The sequence below is a fragment of the Sparus aurata genome, chromosome 2, assembly GCF_900880675.1.
Source record: "Sparus aurata chromosome 2, fSpaAur1.1, whole genome shotgun sequence".
NCBI lineage: Eukaryota > Metazoa > Chordata > Actinopteri > Spariformes > Sparidae > Sparus > Sparus aurata.
The window spans coordinates 23,384,196-23,409,022 of record NC_044188.1 but is presented as its reverse complement, the minus strand read 5'-3'; the positions used below and the strand labels follow the sequence as shown (position 1 = coordinate 23,409,022).

Sequence of the window (24,827 nt, the reverse complement as noted above, 5' to 3'; positions counted from 1 at the left end):
AAAATTGGACTGAAGCTTTACTTCTTGTAGACCTGCTGTCATTGGTATACAACGTGTAGTTCACTGATTTTATACGGAACTGACGTACGCGGGCGAATAATGAGATGCTACTTATAGAAAATGGACTACAAACTGAAATGACTAAGAGCAGAAATTGAAACGACTTGTAATATTTCGCTTAAAATTGAAACAAATAAAAATAAAGTTGCTTACACCCATCCTGAGCACAGGGTCGGAGCAAGTGTCCTTCCAGAGCTCCCTAGATGCTTCCGGATTGGGAAGGCTCTGAGCCGTTTCCGCCGCCATTGCGGATTTTGGACAGAAGATCAGCCGTAGCCACTGCTATCCATCGATGCAGTGCAGAAAGCACTCACAGAAGGGGGACATATTCAACACTTCTACTGATACCAGATTTGGGAAACACGATTAGCAACACCGCATATCACCTTTTATCGTGTTTTTCGCTTTCACTGACTGGCTCCGACCTACACATAGAGTGAGGAGGTCGTAGCTAGCGCGGTGCTACTGCCTAGCTAGCTAGCTGAACGGCTAGAATTTCAGGACTCCGGAGAAGCTCAAGGAAACCACCATGGCTCAAATCCTACCTATCCGCTTCCAGGAGCACCTGCAGGTATGTGAGAAAACCTAACAGCTCTGTAAACACCTACATTCCCGTTATGTGTTATTTCCCGGCATAACAGTCGTCTGACAGCTTGCTAGCTGAGCTAACGGCGAACGTCAATACCCGCAGCAAATGAATGACCTCCCCTCCCCCGTTTAGCCAGCAGCTAATAACTAGCTTTTCGGGCTAGCATCGCTCATTCATTGCACTGATGCTGTTGCCTAGTCGACTCAATGTTAGCCGACGTTAGCTGTCATTGACGAACACGGGGAGTCATACTGGTTTATTTTTAACACTTCTGCTGACAACTTCTTGCGTTATCGACACACGCATGGCCTCGTTTAGATTAGTTGATATCTATTACATTAGCTAGCTAACCGTTACAGCTAGTGTCGTGAGGGATGTGGGAATCACGTCATCTTAATCGTAGCTTCGTAAGACATTCATTCGTATACCTGGCTGACATCACAGTTTGTCGCTAGGATGGCTGTTTTGATTCAGCCGTAATATTATTTTTACACGGATCTCCCTGGTAGTGATGTGTCAGTGATGTATTAAGGCTAGCTAGGAGCTGTGAAGCCGTGGTCAGCTGCAGTCTAGTAGATCCTGAGCCATCTCGCGTCACAGAACAAGGTTATGTCACGACAGGGCATTTTTACAACAGCAGGGAGACTCTTGACGTTATTCTGCAGGGGTTCATATCTGTGAATGTCACCTCCTTATCCAGCTGCCCGAGGTGAATCAGCTGGTCCACCCATACTGTCAAATATGACGACATTTTTTCCCCTCGTACACATACTGTCATCATCATTTTCTAGAACACCTGGAGACGGATTAGAGACGGTTCAGTCAAATTCAAGCTCCACCAGCACATCTCCCATCACTGTGGGATTATTAGATGTGCTCAGTTTTCACACGAAAACCTTACATTTAACATTTAACGCCGCTAGAGGCAGTTATCTCAACACAACCATGCACCTTGGATGACCTTTTGTGAAAGGTTTTAACTCCAACAGCCTAATTCAACAATCATGCAATAAATCCCGCCTTTTATTTCATAATAATAATACGATATCATAATGAATTTAGTCTCTGTTGAAAGTGTTTCAGAGAGATATTGACTTGTGCTTTTTTGATCATTTTGGAGGCTGGAGCTACAGAAACAGGTGTTTTCTGTTATTTAACCTACCCTTATTTATTTATATTGGTGGACAAAATAATAGAAACACCGGCCACATAATGCAACGCTGTTATTAGTTGGGCTGAAAATGCTGGAGTCCATGTTACAAAGTCCATAACAAGGATGGGAACCCTTGAAGGAAGGTGCTGTACTACAACTCAAGGCAGTATAATCGTCTTGAAACAACAGAGTCTCCATGTATCTCAAGGCCAATGTTGGAGTTTTGGGACAATGTAAGCTCAACAGATAATATTTAATGTAATAATGATCATAAATTCTAATTCAAGCTCCTACCAAAATAGAAATGTGTTCCTTTAGGTTCTGTTGTACCAGGAATTTGAAGTTTGCATTTTACATTATAACGTGCTTATTTGTGTGACATTTGTAAAATGAATTCAACGTTTGGCTGAGGTGATGTTATGGATGGTAAACAAGAGCGATAATTACTTGTTTTATTGTTAAGATACTGGGCACTTGAACTTCTGCATGTCAGCTATCTTTACATAAAGGACCACAATGGAAAGATGTAGGGATGAACAATATCTATGTCGCTCTGATACGTTATCTGTCGGATCATGGAAAATGTATTTTATCTGCTGAAATTTCACTAAGCCAATACAAGTTCAACATTTAGGCAATCTGATTGAGCAGATGTTGGTATGCACCTTTTATTTTGGCCTTCCATCAGTAAACATATAGACAAGAAGATGATGCGCAACACTGACGCGGTCACGACGTCAAACTGCTGCACTAGTCTAGAGCCATGCAGACCAGAGAGCCAAATATGTCATCGCCGTTGTGGACTTCAGAAAGAAAACACGATTGCAATGCATGTTTTACAATGGTCTCAACAAAGAGGGAAAATATTTGACGTTTTTTTACACCTCTAATTTTATTAGAGCTGTGTAGTATTAAATCATCAATTTTTGCTCACTGCATCTTATTTTATTGTAATTTAGTATTTGCATTGAGAAGAAGGTCATTTTCAGTGACGGCTGAAAAGAATCCATATCGTGCATCCATGAAAAGAAATCTTGTACTTTACTGTATCATCCTTGACACCTAAGTAGTAAACGGTGTAGGCCATGGGCTGCTCTACTAAAACATGTCATGTGTTCATATCTCAGCTCCAGAACCTGGGCATCAACCCAGCCAACATTGGATTCAGCACCCTAACCATGGAGTCAGACAAGTTCATCTGTATAAGGGAGAAAGTGGGTGAGCAGGCCCAGGTTGTCATCATTGATATGGCAGACCCCAACAATCCCATCCGCAGGCCAATCTCTGCAGACAGCGCCATCATGAACCCTGCCAGCAAAGTTATTGCCCTCAAAGGTAAGCTCTAGTTAAAATGCATCTCTAGTGCTTTTAGCACATAACTTTATGTGCCAGCTAGAGAGGAGAGCTCTAGCTTTCTGAAAGCACATAGACTAAAAAGTAAACAATTAAATTTTGGCCGGTCACACACCATGCTATTGTTCTTTTCTAAAACATTGGGTCATTTGTGTAAATTTCGTTTGTGTTGTCAGTTACATAGCTGTCACAGTCTGCTTTTCATTTTGATGTTCATATGTAGACCACCCCATTTCTGTTTGTCAAAAAAGGTTGAGTAATTGAAGTGTAGTGTGACAAGTTTAAATGTAAAAGACATTGATATTGTAGGAAAAGCAGCTGTAGTATCAGTGGTAAAATGTCATGCTGTCATGAATGCTTTGTCTATTTTGCTTGTTTTTGCTCTTTTTCATTTCCTACTGCTTTCTTATGTTTGCAGACGGTGAGTTGAATTTTACATATCATGAGTTGTCAAAGTGTAATCCTGTATGCACTGTCTTGAAATGTTTGCACAGTACTGATAGTAATTTTAATGAATGCTTGAATTTATAATGATAACACGAGCAGGGCATAGCAAAATTAAGAGGGTATCTTAAAGGACTGTATCGTTTTTTTTCTTTGTTTTTGTGTGTGCGTGTTTGTCCCATTTGCTACACTGTACATATATCTTATATTACAGCTGACCATTTTCTGAAACGTACTGTCCTTGAGAATTTTAAATGCATTTATGCTTTCAATTAACTTCGGTACAGTATGAAAATTGGCATATTAAAGCTTGAAAATAGCTACAGAAAGGTAATTAATTACGATAAACATCCTGCCCACATGTGTTTTTGTCTCACGTTTTTGTTGTGTAGTAAGTGTGCAGTAGAGTGTTTGTCTATGGTGGGAATTTAGTTGAATGAATACATTCACTTGGTGGTGACCCCCCAAAGTTGTCTCACAAACACAGGCAGTGTGAAAAGGAGTTATAGACACAAGTGTCTTCATTTAAGAAAAAAAATCCTGTCAGTCACAACCTGAAGGCATCCATATAACATAATACAGTCTCCACGTCTACGCTATAAAATTGTCTTTTAGGAGAAATTGTGGTATGAATTAGATTTTAAAATCAATGACAAACCCTGGCATTAACTTAAAAATCATGACAATATTGAATACAGAAATGTTGCAAAGTATTCTGCATCTTGGAAAATGGTTGGTAGTAATGTATAGTACATATGTATGTTGTAAAAGGGCTAAAACATGCGGGAAAAAACCATATGGTCGTTTAAAGAAAGGCAAATCATGCAGGCGGTGACATTAAGGCTATCAGACACTGGCGGTTTGTTGACAGATTGTATGAAGAAATCCTTATTCTCTCAAGAATTGGGTGCCGCTGGCCTGTAATGTAAAAATCATTTATTCTTAATATTTATGTACTGTATAATGTCAGCCAACAGAGGCCACTACATTCATGCTTAAATGTAGATGACTATTGTTTCTCTGTTTTGTTCAAGTGTATACTAGTCTCACTTTGGGCTGGAAGTTGAGAGTGCAACAGTTGTGATGTAGTTTAGGTTATATGTGCGCCACAAAGTAATTATGTAGAAATATGTATAATTAGAATATTTCTAATACCTCTCATGGTACTATTAAAGAAGACACTGTGGCATGTACAGTAGCAGAGCACAGACAAATTAAAGTAGTTATGGGGTAAATAAACAAAAATCATACATAATGTATGAATCAAAGAAAAGGCGGAGATGCTTATCTTTATAGTGTATTCCACTTTCTACTTGAACAAGGAGAGTGAGCGGGTGAACAAAAGAGTGAAACTGAGCTGAAACTTTGTTTTCCATTTTCTGCAATATAATTCTCTAGTTTAGTACTGTCATGTATACAACTAGAGTAGACGTGTTTCTGAGAAAGATGATGATCATGGATTAATTGGTGACGACAGTCCCATAGATGAAATGAATGTGCCACTGAACGCACAGGGATGGTCTTGATTGGCTGGGCCCAGGACATTGAAGAGGTCAAATCCTAATGTGGTGCCTCCACTATGTCTGTGCTTGAACTATACTCTCAGTTTTATTCTTAAAAACTAACATTGCTAAGGAAGCTGACTAAAGAAAAAACTCTGCATTGTTGCAGGAGTTTGTTCATACCAATTGCCGTTGTTGTTCTCTAGACTATATACACAATTTCACTTTACTTCCTCTCACTTTACTTTATTTAAGCAGTGTATTTTTTAATTGTACTATACACACAAAGCTACTCAACCACTTGTTTGGAAATTTCACTTTACCTCTCAATATTGATTGTGAAGCATTATCATCACTCCATTTGCAGGTAATTGTAGGGTTTAGAGTAGTTAATGGTTTCTCTGGATTGAATCTAAATAAATGTCCTTGGTCCAAAGAATTGTAGTGTCTCTCCTCCACTGAGACTGAACTGGAGAAAAAAAAACAGAATCGGTGTGAGTGCCTCCGTCCAGCATCTTTCCCATCATCACATCTGTTTGTGTGCTTTGTGGTCTTCTTTTGCTAATCTGCATTCAGACCCAACCCAAATTCCCACAGCCCTCATTTTAGGATTAAATTTCAATGTGAATCCCTTAAGAGCTCTAGCAACATGCCTGGAGTTTCATTTCTCTAGTAGGTGGTGGGGGTGGAGGGCTGGACACAGGCCATCAAAGCCTCATTTTGACTACACAGGGCAGCATGTTATTCTGCAGATATTGGTTCCTAATTGATTTGATTAAGGGTTCAAAAGATCAGTAGGGAATTGAACCATTTTACCAAAACAATGTGAAAAGTCATTGTTGATCCTGTTAAGAATGTGAATGTAGTTGTAGTAGTAGTAGTAGTAGTAGTAGTCTCTGATCGAGTGTCCACAGCTAAAATAGCACTGTGTCAAAAACACATCGAGCTTCATTGATGCGGGTGTCTCTTTACATTTGCATTCAAGATGATGAAACTGGATCCAGGAAGTGTAGTTTGAGTAATAGATATACAAGATTAAAGGCTAATCAGCCACACTGCACAGTGACAATCATTTTGATAGCAATTACAATGATCCCAAAGTCAAAAGTACTGGCACCCTTTTCAAATTGCAAATAAATCCACCAGGAATCTGCATCTCCGTATATTTATCCAGCACAGTGCCTCTCATTATGTTGTAAAAAAGTTAATCCATGATTAACTTTTTTGTCACCCTACCTCACTGTGTCAACGCAGTGGCCTCATTGAACTGAATGAGGGGGATGCATTTTATGATGCAGTGCTATGTCAGTCTAAACAGTTTTTCAATTTTAAAACCTGTTCTAAAAATGGCTTGAATTGTTCAGTTCACATAATCACAAGAGGTTTGCCTATTCAGCCTCAACTGAATGGGTTTCTCAATAACAGTAAATGGCATCAGACCTAACTGAATGCAGATCCACCACCTAAGTGGTTGCCCTTTTGTTGTTCTTGCCTCTTGTTTTGACACTGGCACTGGCTTTTTGTATGGTCCTTTGGTGTTACTCAAACCGAACCCCTGACTCCTAATGTTTCTCCAGTGGTTGAAGTTTGGTATGCCCAAATCGTATGTTTAATCCCAAAGTCTGCTGTGGGTTGTGTGTGGTAGTTTTAGTCACTAGACTGATATTTTTTTACTGGAATAATTAAACTGTCTTGGGAGGGGTCACAACATTTACCGGTTACACTGTATGTTAAGCTTTGTTCTTAATGTTTTCAGCTGCAAAGACCCTGCAGATCTTCAACATTGAGATGAAGAGCAAGATGAAGGCTCACACGATGACGGATGACGTGACCTTTTGGAAGTGGATCTCCCTCAACACTGTTGCCCTGGTCACAGACAACGCGGTCTACCATTGGAGCATGGAGGGTGACTCTCAGCCAATCAAAGTGTTCGACCGTCATTCCAGCCTGGCAGGCTGCCAGATCATCAACTACCGCACTGATGCTAAACAGAAATGGTTACTGCTAATTGGCATTTCAGCACAGGTAAATACACTGTGTGGCTCTGAACCATTGCTTCAGCCTGACTAAACCTGATCCTTCTGAGGATGATATTGTAAACACATTTATTAAAAAAATTTGTTTCATAATCTGTAATATAAAAATGCTTCAGTGGCTGGGATATGAACATATATTTGCATTAGGTATTGCAGATTACGTTTGTGTAATGGAACAGCAGGTTCAGTGCTCTCGGTGGTACTGAAAACAGAGGTGTTAAATAATTAATAAATCTTAACTAATCTTAACTATAAATCTTATTGATTTATCTTAACTATAAATCGCCTAACTCGACCTAACTCATGGACTTTTTCTCTTTTTCAGCAAAACCGCGTCGTTGGAGCCATGCAGCTGTACTCAGTGGACAGGAAGGTGTCGCAGCCCATCGAGGGGCACGCCGCTGGCTTTGCACAGTTCAAGATGGAGGGCAATACTGAAGAGTCAACTCTGTTCTGCTTTGCTGTGCGAGGACAGGCTGGAGGAAAAGTAAGATTTACTAGCACTGCAAAGTCTCAGTCTGAATCCAATTTAATCGCATTCAAAATACTTGCCAGAGATCCTTGTAATCCGACTTTGTCTTTTTGTTTCTAGCTGCATATCATTGAAGTGGGGACTCCACCGACTGGGAACCAGCCTTTTCCAAAGAAAGCTGTGGACGTTTTCTTTCCTCCAGAAGCCCAGAATGACTTCCCTGTGGCCATGCAGGTAAAAAACTACTCAAAAGGAGGCATGTGGGGCCCTTTTTGTTCAGTAAAAATTGTTTCCTCCTGCACTGATCGGAAACTACACTCTCCACTGTTTATATGTCATCACTGCCTTTAAGATTTTTAAAGGAGTATTAATGAAAACAAGCCATGCCTAGACTTAGGGTGGCTGTAATATGAAGCTAATATAATATGTTTATATGTAGAAATTGCAGCAAGTCATTCTGTACTCTTCTTCAGCATATGACATCTCACTAAGTTCTGGAATATATTTAATACTCACTTAATTACCTTTGACTTCAGTGTTTTGTATGTGTATGTATTCATTGTTTACATTCTTTAACAATATATCTCTTTCTGTACATACAGATCAGTTCCAAGCAAGATGTTGTCTTTCTCATCACCAAATATGGCTATATCCACCTGTATGACCTGGAGACTGGAACTTGTATCTACATGAACAGGATCAGCGGGGAGACCATTTTTGTTACAGCACCCCATGAACCTACTGCTGGCATCATTGGTGTCAACAGGAAAGGACAGGTACTCTAATGCACACTCTGGCCCCACATCTATCTGATGAAGTGTAATTTGTGTTTAGATTAATGTAATGTATTTTCCTTCTAATGATAGGATGATCCTCTAAAGCACATTCTTACAGGTGCAACAGCACAGGTTTTGTGCTGTTGTATGGATCTTACACCACCTTTGCCTGCATGTTAATTGGCATAAACATTGAATGATTGGCTACAACACTGAATCAGACGCGCATTAATTTTCTGTGCAACAGCCAGGCTCACTGTACATTTTTCCTCTTGGGTTTTATTCAAGTTGACAGCCAAAACTGCATTGTTAATTATCTGTCATGTTTGATTTGTGATGTTGGTGGTTGCTGGAGGTTTGAAATGGGGGATAGATCTCACCAATGTTGACCTTTATCCACTTCTTGAAATAAAAACAGTACATACATTTGTAAAATTAGTTAAAAAAAAAGCTTTGAATAAAGAGTATCTTCAAAAACATGAAGCCAGGTGTACACACGCATGTACTGTAAAGCTATAGTGATTATTCCTAAATCTGTGCCAGTTGGAGACCTGGTGTGTGTCTTCACACTAGACTCTTGTTGATGACACTGGTTGGTGATTCACTTTCCCTGTGGTATGTTAGCCCTTCTGTATATCAGCATGGGTCCTTGGGTGTCGTGGTATGACCTTGACAAAAGAAATCTCTGAAAATAACAGCCTGTAACAGCATCTTTAGTGTCAGGCAGCATGTGACAGTCACAGCAGGCAGGCTAATCTTGGCCAGGCAGGGTACACAATCTAATCCTGTTATTGCTCTTGGCCCGTACCTGCAGGTGTACCATAGACGGCTCAGTGTGTTGCACACACTCACATGCACTAAATGTAACACTACACGCGACAATGGTCTGTGTTCTCATGAAGCAGCATATGTGGTGCTCAAACCAGGATGAATTACTTAAGGTCCTCAAAATTGAGAATGACTCCTTTTGGGCATTCATATCACTTAATATGTTAATTTGTGGTAGTGGTTGTTTTGTTTTTCTTTATTGTTGAAGATATTAAAAAATACATAAAATGTGCGATTGTTTTAACCTCAGGAATAAGCCTCGTCTTGAGGTATCTTCTGTTGTGTGCAGATAATGAAGCATGCAAATGTGTTTTTCCAGGTTTTATCAGTATGCGTGGAGGAGGAAAACATTATTCCCTACATCACCAATGTGCTCCAGAACCCAGACCTGGCTCTCCGCATGGCTGTCCGCAACAACCTAGCTGGTGCAGAGGAGCTGTTTGCTCGCAAGTTCAACACACTATTTGCAGCAGGGAATTACTCAGAAGCTGCCAAGGTGGCGGCCAACGCACCCAAGGTACTGCCAGGGTGGCCACCGTGCACTCAGAGCGGGGTCAAACAACATGACATTACTCACAGTTCTAATTGATAAGAGCTCAGACTCCTAAGACTAATCAGATTTCTGTAGCTTAGGGTGACACTTAACACCCAGAGGTGTTGTAAATGTAAAACAGATTTGGATTTGCATACCAAAATAGTTTAGAAGCAATTAAGCACATGGACCTTTCTGTGTCTCTGATGGTCTGAGAATTTTTCTAAAAGAGAGACATACATCTAAATAAACTTTATACATTAATGTTCACCTAATGTTTACCACCTGTGCATTTGATTATCAGAGGTGATTTTCCTTAACCAGTTTCTTCCCACTGTTACTTAATTATTGTGTCTATCATCCATCTTTCTTCTCCAGGGTATCCTGCGGACCCCAGACACCATCCGTCGATTCCAGAGTGTGCCAGCCCAACCAGGCCAGACGTCTCCCTTGCTCCAATACTTTGGCATCTTGCTGGACCAAGGCCAACTTAACAAGTTTGAGTCTCTGGAGTTGTGCAGGCCTGTCCTCCAGCAGGGTCGCAAGCAGCTGCTAGAAAAATGGTTGAAAGAGGACAAGGTGTGTTTCCAGCAGTTTATTTCATAGTGGACAATCTTTATCTCATCTTTACAGGAACTATTCTCGCCAATCATCATGTTATAGAAAAAAAAACAAAAAACCTCTTAAGTGTGAAAAGTAGTCAGCATAGTCAGTTCCTCCACTATACTTGTTTTAATGATGTGTTTTTGAACATCATATGTATTTGTGGAAAAACACATTTTAGGCAAGAGCATTTTTGTACAGCAGTGGGATTGAAATTTATTTGATAGCCAGTTTAGTGCTTTCATTCAATGTGAATCATTTGACATTAAGTTCTCAACATCAGTGCTGAGGCTTAAAAGAAGTTTAAGTGTAGCCATGTAGTTTCTCTGATTAACTTTTTCCTTGGACTTTTATTTCTTTGTTCTGGACGTGTCTCTTTTAAACCCTAGATTGGTTTTCCATGTCAGTGTCAATGAACTTCTGCACATGTGTGTGTTTGCAGCTGGAGTGCTCTGAGGAGCTTGGAGACTTGGTGAAGTCTGTAGACCCTACTCTTGCCCTCAGTGTCTACCTCAGAGCCAACGTCCCCAATAAGGTTATTCAGTGCTTTGCAGAGACCGGACAGTTCCAGAAGATTGTCCTCTATGCCAAGAAGGTTTGTGGCAGTACCTGACTATTACTCCAAGATTATCTTATATCATATACGATTATTGAGTGAAAGACTATCAGCATATTTTAGAATGTTTTGATCTTTGTATTTATGTATTTTATATGGCTCCATCGTAGCTGTGGCACAGCTCAGATGCAGAGATATTATGCTTAAACATATGTTGTCCCTGTAGGTGGGCTACACTCCAGACTGGATCTTCTTGCTTAGGAACGTGATGCGGATCAGTCCAGAGCAGGGCCTTCAGTTCTCCCAGATGCTGGTTCAGGATGAAGAGCCACTTGCTGACATTACACAGGTAAAAAAAAACATCTTTGCCATGTATTAATACCATTAAAGATTCAGATGTCAGATTGGCCAAAAAAATCACCCAAGTATTATCATTGTGTAGGGTGGTTTCTGTCAGGAGGTTTATCAGGTTACCTTAAGTTAAAATTGTGACCTTGTGACTGGAATATTGCTGATTCAGAAGCAGAATTATTAATTGGCTTCACCTTATACCCAAGCAGTAAGTTCCCGAAGCTGTCAGTTAATGAAAAAGATAACCAAACATGCTGTTTTTTTAGGAGAAGTATAACATCTGTGATCATTTCTTTCTTTTCTGTCTCTAGATTGTCGATGTGTTCATGGAGTACAACCTCATCCAGCAGTGCACGTCCTTCCTACTAGATGCCCTGAAGAACAACAGACCCATGGAAGGACCACTGCAGACACGCCTGCTAGAAATGAATTTGGTCCACGCTCCGCAGGTACATCAGTGACTTGATCTGGAAATTGAATGTCTTAGTTTATTTAACAGTTACTGGGTCTTCTTGTCCACTTACAAATCACTTCAGTATGTTTCCTCTCACCACTTTTTCTTATTTCCAGTTGCTCCTGTTGCAAGATTTCCTGTTAACAAAGCTTCAAACAATGTTGAAATGTCTTTGTTCCTATGTCATGTCTTGTAGGTTGCAGATGCCATTCTGGGCAACCAGATGTTCACCCACTATGATCGTGCCCATGTGGCACAGCTGTGTGAGAAGGCTGGTCTCCTGCAGAGGGCGCTGGAACATTATACTGACCTGTATGACATAAAGCGCGCTGTGGTGCATACTCACCTTCTCAACCCAGAGGTATGAACAAAAAAATATAAAAAATGTGACTGTTATCCTTTTTTCTACACATTTTTTCATTGTCAAAAAATAAATAGATTTTAATTTATCAGTTTGTGATTTGCTATATGTGTCTTATTTTTGTTTGTCTCTGCAGTGGTTGGTGAATTTCTTCGGCTCCTTGTCAGTGGAGGACTCCCTGGAGTGTCTGAGAGCCATGCTGTCTGCAAACATCCGTCAGAACCTGCAGATCTGCGTCCAGGTCGCCTCCAAGTACCACGAGCAGCTCAGTACTCAGTCTCTCACTGAACTTTTTGAGTCGTTCAAGAGCTTTGAGGGTAAGCTGGGAATATGCTGAATGCCAAGCAATCTCTCTTGTCCTGTTTACTTTTAGAGAGCAGTTAGTTCTCCTGTTGATTTTGACATTTTCGTCTTTCAGGTTTGTTCTACTTCTTGGGATCCATTGTGAACTTTAGCCAGGATCCAGAGGTCCACTTTAAATATATCCAGGCTGCATGCAAGACAGGCCAGATCAAAGAGGTTGAGAGAATCTGCCGTGAGAGTAACTGCTATGACCCCGAACGTGTTAAGAACTTCCTTAAGGTCAGAAACCTGGAGCAGTTCAGAATGAACTTTTCTTTATGAAATAATCTAACCTATTTGCCTCCAATTTGTCTATCTTGCAAACATTTTTATATATTTCTCTACAGGAAGCCAAGCTGACTGACCAGCTGCCTTTGATCATTGTGTGTGACCGCTTCGATTTTGTCCACGATCTGGTTCTGTACCTGTACCGCAACAGCCTGCAGAAATACATTGAGATCTATGTGCAGAAGGTGCATCACTACATTCTTACTGATGGAAAGATTTAAGCTTGTAAACTCTGGACTGCTTCACCCCACTTCCACTAAAACTATTACTGTGATAATTTCTTTGTGTACGTTGTAACCTTATCATCATATATTCCAGGTGAACCCAAGCCGTCTGCCAGTAGTCATTGGAGGGTTGCTGGATGTGGACTGTGCGGAGGATGTGATTAAGAATCTGATCATGGTGGTCAGAGGGCAGTTCTCCACAGACGAACTGGTGGCTGAAGTGGAGAAAAGAAACCGGTAAGAGAGAGATTAAATAAACTGCAAATGGCATTGCAATAGTGGAATCAACCATATGCAGCCAAGTTTTTGAGAGTCAGCAGTTGTTTTTCTCTCTAAATCTTGTGCTGTGTAATCCATACCATTTGTCTATCCGCAGATTGAAGCTGCTGCTGCCTTGGCTGGAGGCTCGTATTCATGAAGGTTGTGAGGAACCTGCTACCCACAATGCCCTGGCCAAGATCTACATCGACAGCAACAACAACCCCGAGCGCTTCTTGAGGGAGAACCCCTACTACGACAGTCGTGTCGTGGGCAAATACTGTGAGAAAAGAGACCCCCACCTGGCCTGTGTGGCCTATGAAAGAGGACAGTGTGACCAGGAACTGATTCATGTGCGTTAATACTGAAGTCATACTTTCATTAAAGGCAAAAGCATTGACATATACGTTATGTAGCTCTTTTTGTTTATTGATGTTTCCTGTTTCAGTTGTTCTGATGTGCACATATTATTTTCATGACATGAGACCTCTGTTGTTGACTCTCATGTGCACTGTTTGTTTTTACTGCTTAGGTTTGCAATGAGAACTCATTGTTCAAGAGTCTGTCCCGCTACCTTGTGCGGCGCAAGAACCCCGAGCTGTGGGCAAGCGTGCTGCTGGAGACCAACAATTACAGAAGACCACTTATCGACCAGGTTTGAGCTATTAGCTTCTCTGAAACCAAATTGTGCATCATTAACTCCTTTATTTAGAACATTGATGAAAAATCACCTGCAGTACAAACTTGTTCTGTAACACAAAGTTAGTGTTCCTATTGGATACAATATCCAATTAAATTATATATTTAATCATTTGAATCTTTTAGTTTTTACTCAAAACAACAGCTGTAGTGCATCAAGTCTGTTGTCCCTCTCTGCTGCAGGTTGTCCAGACAGCCTTGTCTGAGACTCAGGATCCTGAGGAGGTGTCTGTCACAGTCAAGGCCTTCATGACGGCCGACCTTCCCAATGAGCTCATCGAGCTTCTGGAGAAGATTGTCCTGGATAACTCTGTCTTTAGTGAACACAGGTGAGAGACTTGATGTTACCTGTACATGTCCTATGTGCATTTGAATTCTCCACAACATATAAGACATTTGTAAGGAATAGTTGTATTCTGCCTTTTTTATAGCAATGTAGAAATTAAGACACTCCCTGAGACAGTCCATTGTTGTGTTTTCTCAGAAACCTCCAGAATCTGCTCATCCTGACAGCCATTAAAGCTGATCGAACACGTGTTATGGAATACATCAACCGTCTGGACAACTACGATGCCCCAGACATTGCAAACATCGCTATCAGCAATGAGCTGTTTGAGGAGGCCTTTGCTATTTTTAGGAAATTTGATGTCAACACCTCTGCTGTGCAGGTCAGTGTATTTTTCATCGACTAAAGAATCAGAGTTTATGATGGCCACTAGACTCGCATTATTGATTTTGATGCAATGTGATTTGAATGTTGTCTCATTTTGTCCAGGTTCTGATTGAGCACATCGGTAACCTGGACAGAGCTTATGAGTTTGCTGAGCGTTGCAATGAGCCACCAGTGTGGAGTCAGCTGGCAAAGGCCCAGCTCCAGAAGGGCCTGGTCAAAGAAGCCATTGACTCTTACATCAAGGCGGATGACCCCTCTGCCTACATGGAGGTGGGACAAGCTGCAGCCCAAAGCGGTAAGATTCATTTTATTCCCTATTTTTAGCCTAATTGGAGCTTAGATCTGAAGAATTTTGGGTAAATTCTGATTGTAATTTATCATTTCTATCAATAGCATTTTGCTAAATATACAGTAGAGTAACGAGTTTAAGAAAGTGATCAGAGTTGATTGTCGTGCTCAGGAAACTGGGAGGACCTGGTGAAGTTTCTGCAGATGGCCCGTAAGAAGGCCCGTGAGTCTTATGTTGAAACAGAGTTGATCTTTGCCCTGGCCAAGACCAATCGCCTGGCTGAGCTGGAAGAGTTCATCAACGGACCCAATAATGCTCACATTCAGCAAGTAGGTCTTTGGAAGCATGGAGACATCCAGTGCACACTCACATACACAGTTGTTACCAGTTAATTCTCGTTCACCTGTTGCTATTTTGCTAAACCTGCTTTCCTTTTGTGTCTATTTTTCCTTCAGGTAGGTGACCGTTGCTATGACGACAAGATGTACGAGGCAGCCAAACTGCTTTACAACAACGTTTCCAACTTTGGCCGCCTGGCCTCCACTCTGGTGCACCTTGGGGAGTACCAGGCAGCTGTGGATGGAGCTCGCAAGGCCAACAGCACCCGCACCTGGAAGGAGGTGAGGATGATAAATCAGCTTCATTTTGTGCTCTGTATAGGGAAAAGAGTGAAGTCAGATGGAGAACTTTATCTCTGTCTACCACTTCTTTACAAGCTTCTCCTCAGGATCGCTGTTGAAAGTTTACCATCCACTCGCCTATATTAAACACACCATTTGACTTGATTCTCCTCTGTTCCAGGTGTGTTTTGCATGTGTAGATGGGAAAGAGTTCCGCCTCGCCCAGATGTGCGGCCTGCATATTGTCGTCCACGCCGATGAACTGGAGGAACTCATCAACTACTACCAGGTAACAGAGGGGCAAACCGGGCTAGTGTAAATGTCACCAGTTAGACTTACTGTGAATGCTGAGTAACTACTGACAGGGTTCATACAAAGTCTTTGAAAATACATAATTTTAACAGTTATGCTTTCAAGGTTGGAAATGTACTTTAATTTGATCCAGTGTATTATCACACAATGAGTCATGTATTTTTTTTTATTTTTTTATTTACCATGAAAAGATCCTGTCTGCATATTTGTTTGTCTTCTCTTGTCTTCAAATAAGAAAGGATTAAACTCATGATCAGAACATACAATGAAAGTTAGTAACATAAACAAAGTGACAAAATACATGGATTGTTGTCAATGTAAAGGAATTCTGTGAACATGATTTTTTTTTGCAATTGCATTTTCTAGCAACAAATTAGGTTTACTTGATAGATTAAAGTACTTTGGAGGTGCTTGAAAATTCTTAAATTGTGCTCATCCATATCTTCCAGGACCGTGGTTACTTTGAGGAGCTGATCACCATGCTGGAGGCTGCTCTGGGGCTGGAGCGTGCCCACATGGGCATGTTCACTGAGTTGGCCATCCTCTACTCCAAATTCAAACCCCAGAAGATGAGGGAGCACCTGGAGCTCTTCTGGTCCCGTGTCAACATTCCAAAGGTGGGCAAGGCGAAACACAGGAATGTTTCCAAACGAAGCACTCAGCTTTATAGATTTATTTATTTTTTTCTCCATATGGATTCATGAGCTATGTGTGTGTGTTTTCTCAGGTTCTCAGGGCAGCAGAGCAGGCTCACCTGTGGGCGGAGCTAGTGTTCCTCTATGACAAGTACGAGGAGTATGACAACGCCATCATCACCATGATGAATCACCCAGCTGATGCCTGGAAGGAGGGCCAATTCAAAGACATTGTCACGAAGGTGAAAAGAAACAACAAACAAACAAAACCTTACTTTATTATTGATGCTAGATTTAATTCTGGTAACAAATTCTACTGTAATAGGCCAAAGCAAAACATTGATTAATTATAATGAAGATAAAATACATTTTTCCATTGGCTAAATGTGTGTTTTTCATCCTAGGTGGCCAACGTGGAGCTGTATTACAAGGCCGTCCACTTTTATCTTGAGTTCAAACCATTGTTACTGAATGACCTGCTCATCGTCCTCTCTCCAAGACTGGACCACACACGTGCTGTCAACTTCTTCAGCAAGGTCCTACTATTGACTTTTATGTACAATTCTAAGGGTGTTAGGTGGTATTTAATTAGAAAATATCTCGAAAATAAATGCTCACATGTTTGAATGTTGTCCCATGTAGTAGTCCGTAGGTGACAGAGCATGATGTGTAATGGTGACCTACCCAAACAATGCAGTTGAATAAGAGATAGAGTGTTTGTTCTTGTTTAGGTGAAACAGCTGCCTCTGGTTAAACCTTACTTAAGGTCTGTCCAGAATCACAACAATAAGTCAGTAAATGAGGCACTCAACAACCTCTTCATCATTGAGGAAGACTATGCGGTAAGATTTTAATATCATCCATTGTATGTCCTTACAGATAATGTGATTCTGATGACTATGTGTTGTTTGACGGAGAAACATTGTTGATTTGTTACCAGTACACTGCATTAATATTTTGCAGTTCAGTAAAGCAGGATAAACATTTTCACAGAGTTGCATTTTCAGTTGTATCTCATAATCCCCTCTGTCTCTTATTTAGGCACTGCGCACTTCCATCGATGCCTATGACAACTTTGACAACATCTCACTGGCCCAGGGTCTGGAGAAACACGAGTTGATTGAGTTTAGGAGGATCGCAGCCTACCTTTTCAAGGGCAACAACCGCTGGAAACAGAGTGTTGAGCTCTGTAAGAAGGACAAACTCTACAAGGTGCATTTCACTAAAACAAATAATAACTCTCAGTATTCTGAATCAACATTTCAATACTGTGCAGCTTCTGTTTTTTATGTCCGTTCAGCTTTTCTGAAGAACAATCGATGATTGTTTAATCTCATGTCCAAGTTGTAGATGGCAGATCTAACCCGTAATTGCCCTTCCCTCTCTGCAGGATGCCATGCAGTACGCGTCCGAGTCCAAAGACATTGAGCTGGCGGAGGAGCTCCTGGCTTGGTTCCTGAAGGAAGACAAGAAGGAGTGTTTTGCAGCCTGCCTATTCACCTGCTACGACCTGCTGCGGCCCGACGTGGTGCTGGAGACAGCCTGGCGACACAACATCATGGACTTCTCCATGCCATACTTCATCCAGGTCATGAGGGAGTACCTCTCTAAGGTGGGTTGGCCAGAGGTAACCTGTAATGTATCAGGATATGGAAGATATCATGTAGATATCTTTTCCAAATTTAGAGTGCTAAAAGGTTATTAGAAGCCAAATGGGCAATATTACCTATATATTTACCTTGCTTGTTTTCTGATGCTGTTGGTATTAGTATTTAAAAACCTGCACCTACCTGTGGAGACCAACATGACCTGATGAGATTGGTGTACCACAGAAAGAAACTAAATATTAAATTAAATCAAAATTTTCCCCCCTGATATCTATCGCTAAAAACAGCAAATGGCAAACTGTGTTTGTAATTATTATTTGGCTCTAGGCAGTGTCCCCCCAGTATCAAATACAACGCACCACAATACTGCCTTTCCTCCATTCATGCTCATCTTCCTGTGCTTCTGTCAGTCATGTGTCGTCACCGGTGTTTTCTTTTTCGTTTGGCTTTCCATCCACTTGAGCTACTTTTCCATACAAATGTGTTCCAGAGGAGATTCATAACTGCTGTGTCGCTCGTCATGCCGTTTATCTCTGTTACATGGCAAAGAAAAAAAGAACAGGCCCACCTGTTGCTTTCATAAGACAGCAGACCTGAGTGAAGCATTTGTTAAAATGTGTTGCTTTGTTTGCCAAACTTGAAATGCCAAGTTGGTGGATTTTACTACATCCAAATAATCCAGTCTGTCATATAAGCTGTTAGCTGACTACTTCTTGGTGCTTGTTGTGTCAAACCGCACCAGATGTTTTCTTGAAACATTTGAATCAAGGAATAATTTTTAAGTCTTAGCATTCCACATTACACACAGGACATTGTATAGTTGACCTTGTTGTGTAAGTTTGAAAACTTACGTTAGGCCTTATTCGTCAACATCTGTGTTTTATATTTTACCCTGTCGTAAGCAACAAAGGTAAAATTCACAGTTCCAGAATAATCTCAAGTCTGCATTTGTATCAAAAGTGGCGTTATTACCCGCATCTCTCTCAGGATTTTTGTGTTTGTGAAAAGTCGTCTGTTTGTTCTTCTCTCTGTCAGTTTCTACTGTGGGAGACTTCCATTTGGTTTTTTTTTCCTCCTTAAGTTGCCTCTCTGAATTTCCTTTCCAGGTTGATGCGATAAAGGAAAAGGTGAAAGTCGAATCCATTTTCTAATCATTCTTTTTGACCCCTGTCCCCTGTCCTGTAGCCTGTAGTTTGGAGGAGTAAATTTAGCAGAAACTGCATGAACCCTCTCCCCCCATGTCACTTTGCTGCTTCTGATTGTAAACTCCACATCTCCTCTAGACCACCTACAAACCCACGAGATTCCAGAGCGGGACTCTTCACTCGCAACCCTCAGAGCTCGGTTGCTAGGTTTGCTGGTGTCAGTGATGGCTCTGGATCAAAACAGTGACTAAAGAACTCTTCTGAATTAGATGGGCACAAAACTTAATGCAAGTGGAGACATAGAAATGTCTTTTTCCAATGTGTTTCAAATTCTATTCCTCCTTGGCATTACGTCTGATTCAACATTAATAATTACTGATAAGATTCACCTAATGAAAATGTCAAATGTGATCACTGTAAGATTTGTTTTTGTTTAAGTGGAAGCATTTTGCTGACAGGGGCCCAGATTTTCTAGGGCATGTAAATTTAGTAAGCATTAGCTGTGATCCTAACTAAAGCTCGCCATCGATGGCTCAGGACTGATAATGTATGACTTTTTTAAATAGACTTTCATAATTATTTTCTGTATAATCTTTCATTTTGTGAACAGCAGTTAAACTGTGTGACAGCCTCACTTAAATCTGCAAGAACAGGAAACAAACTGTGAACACAACCCTGACATGTTATCACCTTTTAAGGTTTGCTATATGGGGTTTTACAAAAAAAAAAAAAAATGAACAATGACCGATTACAAGTGTGTCGCAATGTATGTATTTGCAGACTCCTCCCTCTGCCTGTATTTTCTTATCCTGCTGTGGTCGGGACTGTATTGTTTCCGTACTTGGGAGAAGATAGTTGATTGTTGAGTTTCATTTCAGGTCATAAAGCTCTGACACTTTGGGTTGGTGGTTCGCCATCATACGAGTTTGGGATTCATATGGTCGATTTTTATTTGACAACCTGGTAATGAGAGTCAACGCTCAACTATCTTTCTCCGGACCACTTCAGTTGGTCATTTTACAAACAGCAACTGTCAGGTCCTGCATACTATGCTTTTAAGTTGATATGGCTAACTAGGGCTTTTTTCACTGAAAGGACACTATGAGAGCAGAGTGGACCAAGCACGTAGTTGAAAGATGCTATAAAGCTCCACAGAGCTGACGGGAACTGCAGTGTCCAGTGATAAATCTTTGTGGGTCAATCAACAAGAGCCTCCCCCTTCTCTATCAAATGTGCCCCCATCACAGCCCATCTCAGAGCCATCCACTTCAACCAGCATGCCTATCAGCTCTCCCCAGGTGCAGTGAAGAGCACCCCTCTGGATAACTACCTCACCTGCTGTGGTCAGGTGCTTTTCTCTCAGACTTGTAGATCAATTCTAATGTTAAACTGTCTTTAACACCACTCAGCTGCAGTCTGCTGCAAGACGACATCCTACCTGAATGATTATTGATAATATCTTTATGTTGAGGGTCGAGGGCTTGTTTACTGTCTGTATTTGAACAGCGGTGCACCAGCAAAGACTGCAGCTCAGTGTAAGACCTAATTCCATTAATAGAAAAGCCGGTGAGGCATCATTTTAATGAAGTGACCATTCTTTCAGAGACCTTGATATTATTTCTCTCCATGTCTGTCTGTACTACTGAATTTATCTCAACGCTATAGAAGAACACAGGTGTTAAAAAACTCATGAACAATAAGTCCATGCCTTTCAAGAGGGGGGTATTTTTCTGAAGTATATGTCTCTGAGTATTCTCTGCTACTGTTAAGTGTGGTCTCTTCAAACAACAAACAACTTGAGTTCACAAGAGATGATCTGTAGTTCCGCTGTGCTCTCTGGGGAAAGAACTACATGTAGAGCGACAAGCATGCATTCCCCCCTCCCTCTGTAGCAGCATCAGCAGCACTCAGGCCAGGCTAGGAGACATCGTTGTTGGCTGTGCCTGCTTCTGGAAACCTTGAACTGGCTGTACAAAACCATCCCCTCCACCTTCTTTCACACTCCCTCCACTATGCTCTCTGCTGCTCTGTCTTTCTTTCTCATGCACTCTTCAAAACGAAAATGACTAAACTGCCGCTTCAGCATGTCTCTCAACCCCTCTCTTCTGAAACAAAACAAAAGCCTGTCTTTTCTTGAAACAGCCTGCTTAACCAGACTGACCGACTGTAGTGTTCAACCAGGCAGTATGTAGAGAACTGAACCCAAAATCACCGTAAGAGGCCCTTAACTGATTTTTATCAGTATTTTTAAAAATGTACACTGTCCGAGCTGAAGGTAATATCAGAAGCTTTGTTGCTGGCTGCTTAATTCTTTGAATTATTAGCTCACTCTTTTGTCCTTTCCTCATCATTTTCTGCCTCTGAGCTGCTTAGCAAACGCTGAAGGACAAACAAAAACTACCAGGCATTGTAGCAAGTTGATTCACAAGGCTGCTACTGTCCGCAAACAGGCAATGACTTAATTGGGGCGTGTGGAAAAGCCAGTGTCTCTGCCAGTGTCTCTCAAAATATTCTGAATTGCAAACACACTGACGTAACACTTTATGATAATTTTGACTACAGGTGAAACAAACAAAAATCAATTCATTGAAAAGTCATAGATGATTAACAGAAAAAATAAAATGGCTGACTACTTTAAATTAATATCTTTAGGCATGGATCGCCTTGTGGCTGAAAACTGTTGGGCAATTTTCGTTATTTTCGGAAAATGTCCAATGCTTATCGACCATATCATGACTCCATAAAAAGGGTTGATAATGAACATCATTTTTAGATGCAGCCTTATATTCAAAAAGCATCATTACTACACTTGAAAAGTGTTTTTGCTAAATGTGTTTTTCCCAGTAAACACACTCAGCTATCAGTTCGCAGTTCTTCCTGTAACCACAACATCAACTACAAGAAGCTATAGAGGATCTTGATAAATTTCTACACCTCTATCTTGAATATCCAAGACGAGAGCGACGTAAGGGTGTTTGTGGATGTTGCACACAAGTCTACAGACGAAAGGCTGCGCACACACAATCTCATGAAGCATAATTTAGCCTCACATTTCCCTCAGTAACTGTATTGTGTTACTTTGTTGTGTTAGGACCAAGGTATCTGTACAGCTCAGTTTTTCAGAATCAAGTCTACACCTCTGTTTGGTTGATGGTTGCACCTTCAAAAAATGTATTTGGATTGTTACTTACTTACTCTGAAGGCTATTTAAGCTTTGTCTTGTCCCGCTTCTCTGTCCACCAACATGTGAAGAAAGTATTGATATTCTGCTAAGAAATGGACAAACTAATGGGAGAAAATACTGTAAATCTGTTGATACTGGTGAGGGGTTGGTTCTCTACATACCCAACTTTTCCAACACGTTAAAGTAGATTATTTGGGTGGCTGGATGGTGGGACCATTATTGCCCAGTAGCCGTTTGTCTTTGTGTCCCCTCCTAATCCCAATACTTTTCCACGAAGAAGTGGACGTCTATCTAATAGGCTGCCGTAGCTGAGCTCCATAGAGTAGCCAGTAGCTCTCTAGATGCAGTTACTCCCTTTGCCTTCTAGAGGGCCTCCAACACATTAGCAAGGCCTGCCTCCTGCAGCCTGTTTTTTTTTATTATTTTTTTTATTTAAATCTGGACTGTATGCATCTTCGCCTGTCAGGAATGGTCCCATCCGTCAGCCAGTGAAATAACCCAGAGGTCAGTTTTTACAAACCCGGCGTCTCAGCCCCTTGCTCTTCAAGAGCCCCATCGGCCGCAGCTTGACTGAAGGCTGACACGTTGCTGCTGTTGTGTTTTCCACAGGTGGACAAACTCGAAGCCTCTGAGTCTCTGAGGAAACAGGAGGAGCAGGCTACTGAGTCTCAACCCATTGTTTATGGTAAAATGACCACACACAGATGATAATTGTGTTACCATAATTTCAGGCAACATTTTAACTCCGACCCTTCTAACCACTTATCCTGATGGTTGTGTTACAGGCACACCCCAGCTTATGCTCACAGCAGGGCCCAACGTGGCCGTGCCTCCTCAGCAGCCCTACGGCTACGGCTACACAGCAGCACCAGGCTACGTCCAGCCGCCACAGCCCAGCTTCGGTTACGGCATGTGAACACCCAACAACCCCCGACCCCACCTCGACTTGACCCGACACCTTCCTTCCATCTGTCCTTCTCTCTTTGTGTTCCTCACCAGCTTCCCATGGTCTTCTACTCACAACAGGGGCCACAAGCAAGCATCAGCCCACTCCAGTTTTGAGTACTATTTTTTTATTATGTTGTCGTGTTCCAGGAGAAAACATTCAACCACATTGAAGGACTTTTATTTGTATTGTTTGAAAAGAAATTGGACCACATGTTTGTTTGTTTTTCACATTCCATATTTATGACTACTTATTTAGAATTTCTTTTTGTGTTTGTTAATGTCATGTTTTTTTTATTGGTTTATGGTTTGCGCAGAAGTGGACTTGCTTAAAGCTCAGCAAAGAACCTTTGAAGTAGGTGGAGGAGCATTGGATTTTGCACTCGTGAAGAAATTAATGTAGAGAAGCTCTTACTTTTGATGTACTGAACATGTGAACAGCTTACATTGTCTCGTTTGTCTGTATAATGCATTTCATCATTGTATATTCTGAGGAAAAAAGGTTACATATAATATTTGAACATATATTGCCATTTCAATGGCTATAGCTAGCAACACTAAGTGATGATAGTATATTCTGCACAGGCGTGTAGCTTTATGGAGTTTTAAATGCATACAGACGTATGTCACTGTATGAATGAGGGTGTGTTTGTGTGTGTGTGTGTGTGTATGTGTGTATGTATGTATGTATGTATGCAAGTGTGACCTGATTGGTCTAAATAAGAATTTTAACCCCCCCTCTCAGCCTGTACCGGGCTCTCCAATCCACCCTCCTAGATGTTAGCTCTCCCTCATTGGCTCCATGTATTTAGGTGACCTCTTGTGCCGTGTACAGTGCTTGTGTGAGACTGTATCTGTGTATGTGCAAGGACGGGACCACGGCTACCAGACCCCAGGGCCCTCAACCCCTTAACCGTACCGTGTGTGTGTGTATTACTCTGAACCCTCCTCGTGCTGAGGTCCGTGTATGCCAGGTCTTGTGGTGTTTCCCCTCGGTCACCATTACCTTTTTTTTTTTTTTTTTCTTGCGTGTACAGATGTGAACATGACAAAATGAAAACTTTTAGATGGAGACCCCACCCATCTTTCCTCCACCCCACTCATCAAGTCCTGTTTCCTCCTTTGTTAATGCTTAGCAGCAAGAACAGGAAGAAGACAGGCTGGTGGAACCTTTGGTGTCCTCATGACAGCTCCATTAGATCCATAAACACTCCTGTAGGTCGTGTGTTTAGATGGTTATGATGAAGAAATTAGGTCTCAGTACATCCAGTTCTTTGTCAAGAATGGTCTGAAATCAGAGCCTGTATTTACCTTGATGTACTTAACTTCCTTACATGCTTTAAGCTGTGTGTGTAAAGTGTCACCCTAACATAAGTTAAATTCCTTTCTGTTGTCATGCATATTAGTAATAAAGGGGATCTGTCATTGATAAGTGGAAGAATATGACTCAACTGAAAGGGAAATACTAGCCTAAATAAAACCTAAAAATTGGACCCAGTCTCCTGTCACGTCAGTGTGTCTGCGAGGAAGTAGTCA

At 41.2% G+C, this 24,827-nt stretch overlaps 1 protein-coding gene across 5 annotated transcripts; it reads left to right on the top strand.

Annotated features, from left to right (window-relative positions):
- The first annotated feature begins 81 nt into the window (after positions 1-81).
- Positions 82-24,784, top strand: LOC115573509 (clathrin heavy chain 1). Of its 5 annotated transcripts, XM_030404314.1 has the most exons (35): positions 82-631; positions 2,930-3,137; positions 3,574-3,576; positions 6,858-7,126; positions 7,463-7,624; positions 7,730-7,843; positions 8,212-8,385; positions 9,533-9,730; positions 10,124-10,324; positions 10,791-10,943; positions 11,131-11,253; positions 11,567-11,704; positions 11,906-12,070; positions 12,207-12,387; positions 12,489-12,652; positions 12,760-12,885; positions 13,019-13,161; positions 13,301-13,535; positions 13,715-13,837; positions 14,065-14,210; positions 14,366-14,549; positions 14,657-14,849; positions 15,015-15,172; positions 15,299-15,463; positions 15,645-15,752; positions 16,225-16,392; positions 16,503-16,652; positions 16,815-16,946; positions 17,142-17,252; positions 17,452-17,622; positions 17,801-18,022; positions 19,124-19,144; positions 22,813-22,850; positions 22,956-23,031; positions 23,132-23,263. In XM_030404314.1, exons 1-34 carry the CDS (start codon positions 590-592, stop codon positions 22,984-22,986), a joined length of 4,920 nt encoding a protein of 1,639 aa, XP_030260174.1. In that variant the 5' UTR covers positions 82-589; the 3' UTR covers positions 22,987-23,031; positions 23,132-23,263. The 5 variants fall into 5 exon arrangements, with proteins under 5 accessions (XP_030260174.1, XP_030260137.1, XP_030260145.1 ...); XM_030404277.1 differs by lacking the exon at positions 22,813-22,850 and having other exon boundaries at positions 23,132-24,784; XM_030404285.1 differs by lacking the exons at positions 3,574-3,576; positions 22,813-22,850 and having other exon boundaries at positions 23,132-24,784.
- The last annotated feature ends 43 nt before the right edge of the window (positions 24,785-24,827 follow it).

Bases quoted from the DNA above. Each gene is read 5' to 3' on its own strand.
- LOC115573509 (XM_030404277.1), top strand. From the start codon at position 590: ATGGCTCAAATCCTACCTATCCGCTTCCAGGAGCACCTGCAG. The intron at 10,325-10,790 runs GTGTGTTTCCAG...GTGTGTTTGCAG, and splicing joins AATGGTTGAAAGAGGACAAG to CTGGAGTGCTCTGAGGAGCT. The intron at 10,944-11,130 runs GTTTGTGGCAGT...TTGTCCCTGTAG, and splicing joins TTGTCCTCTATGCCAAGAAG to GTGGGCTACACTCCAGACTG.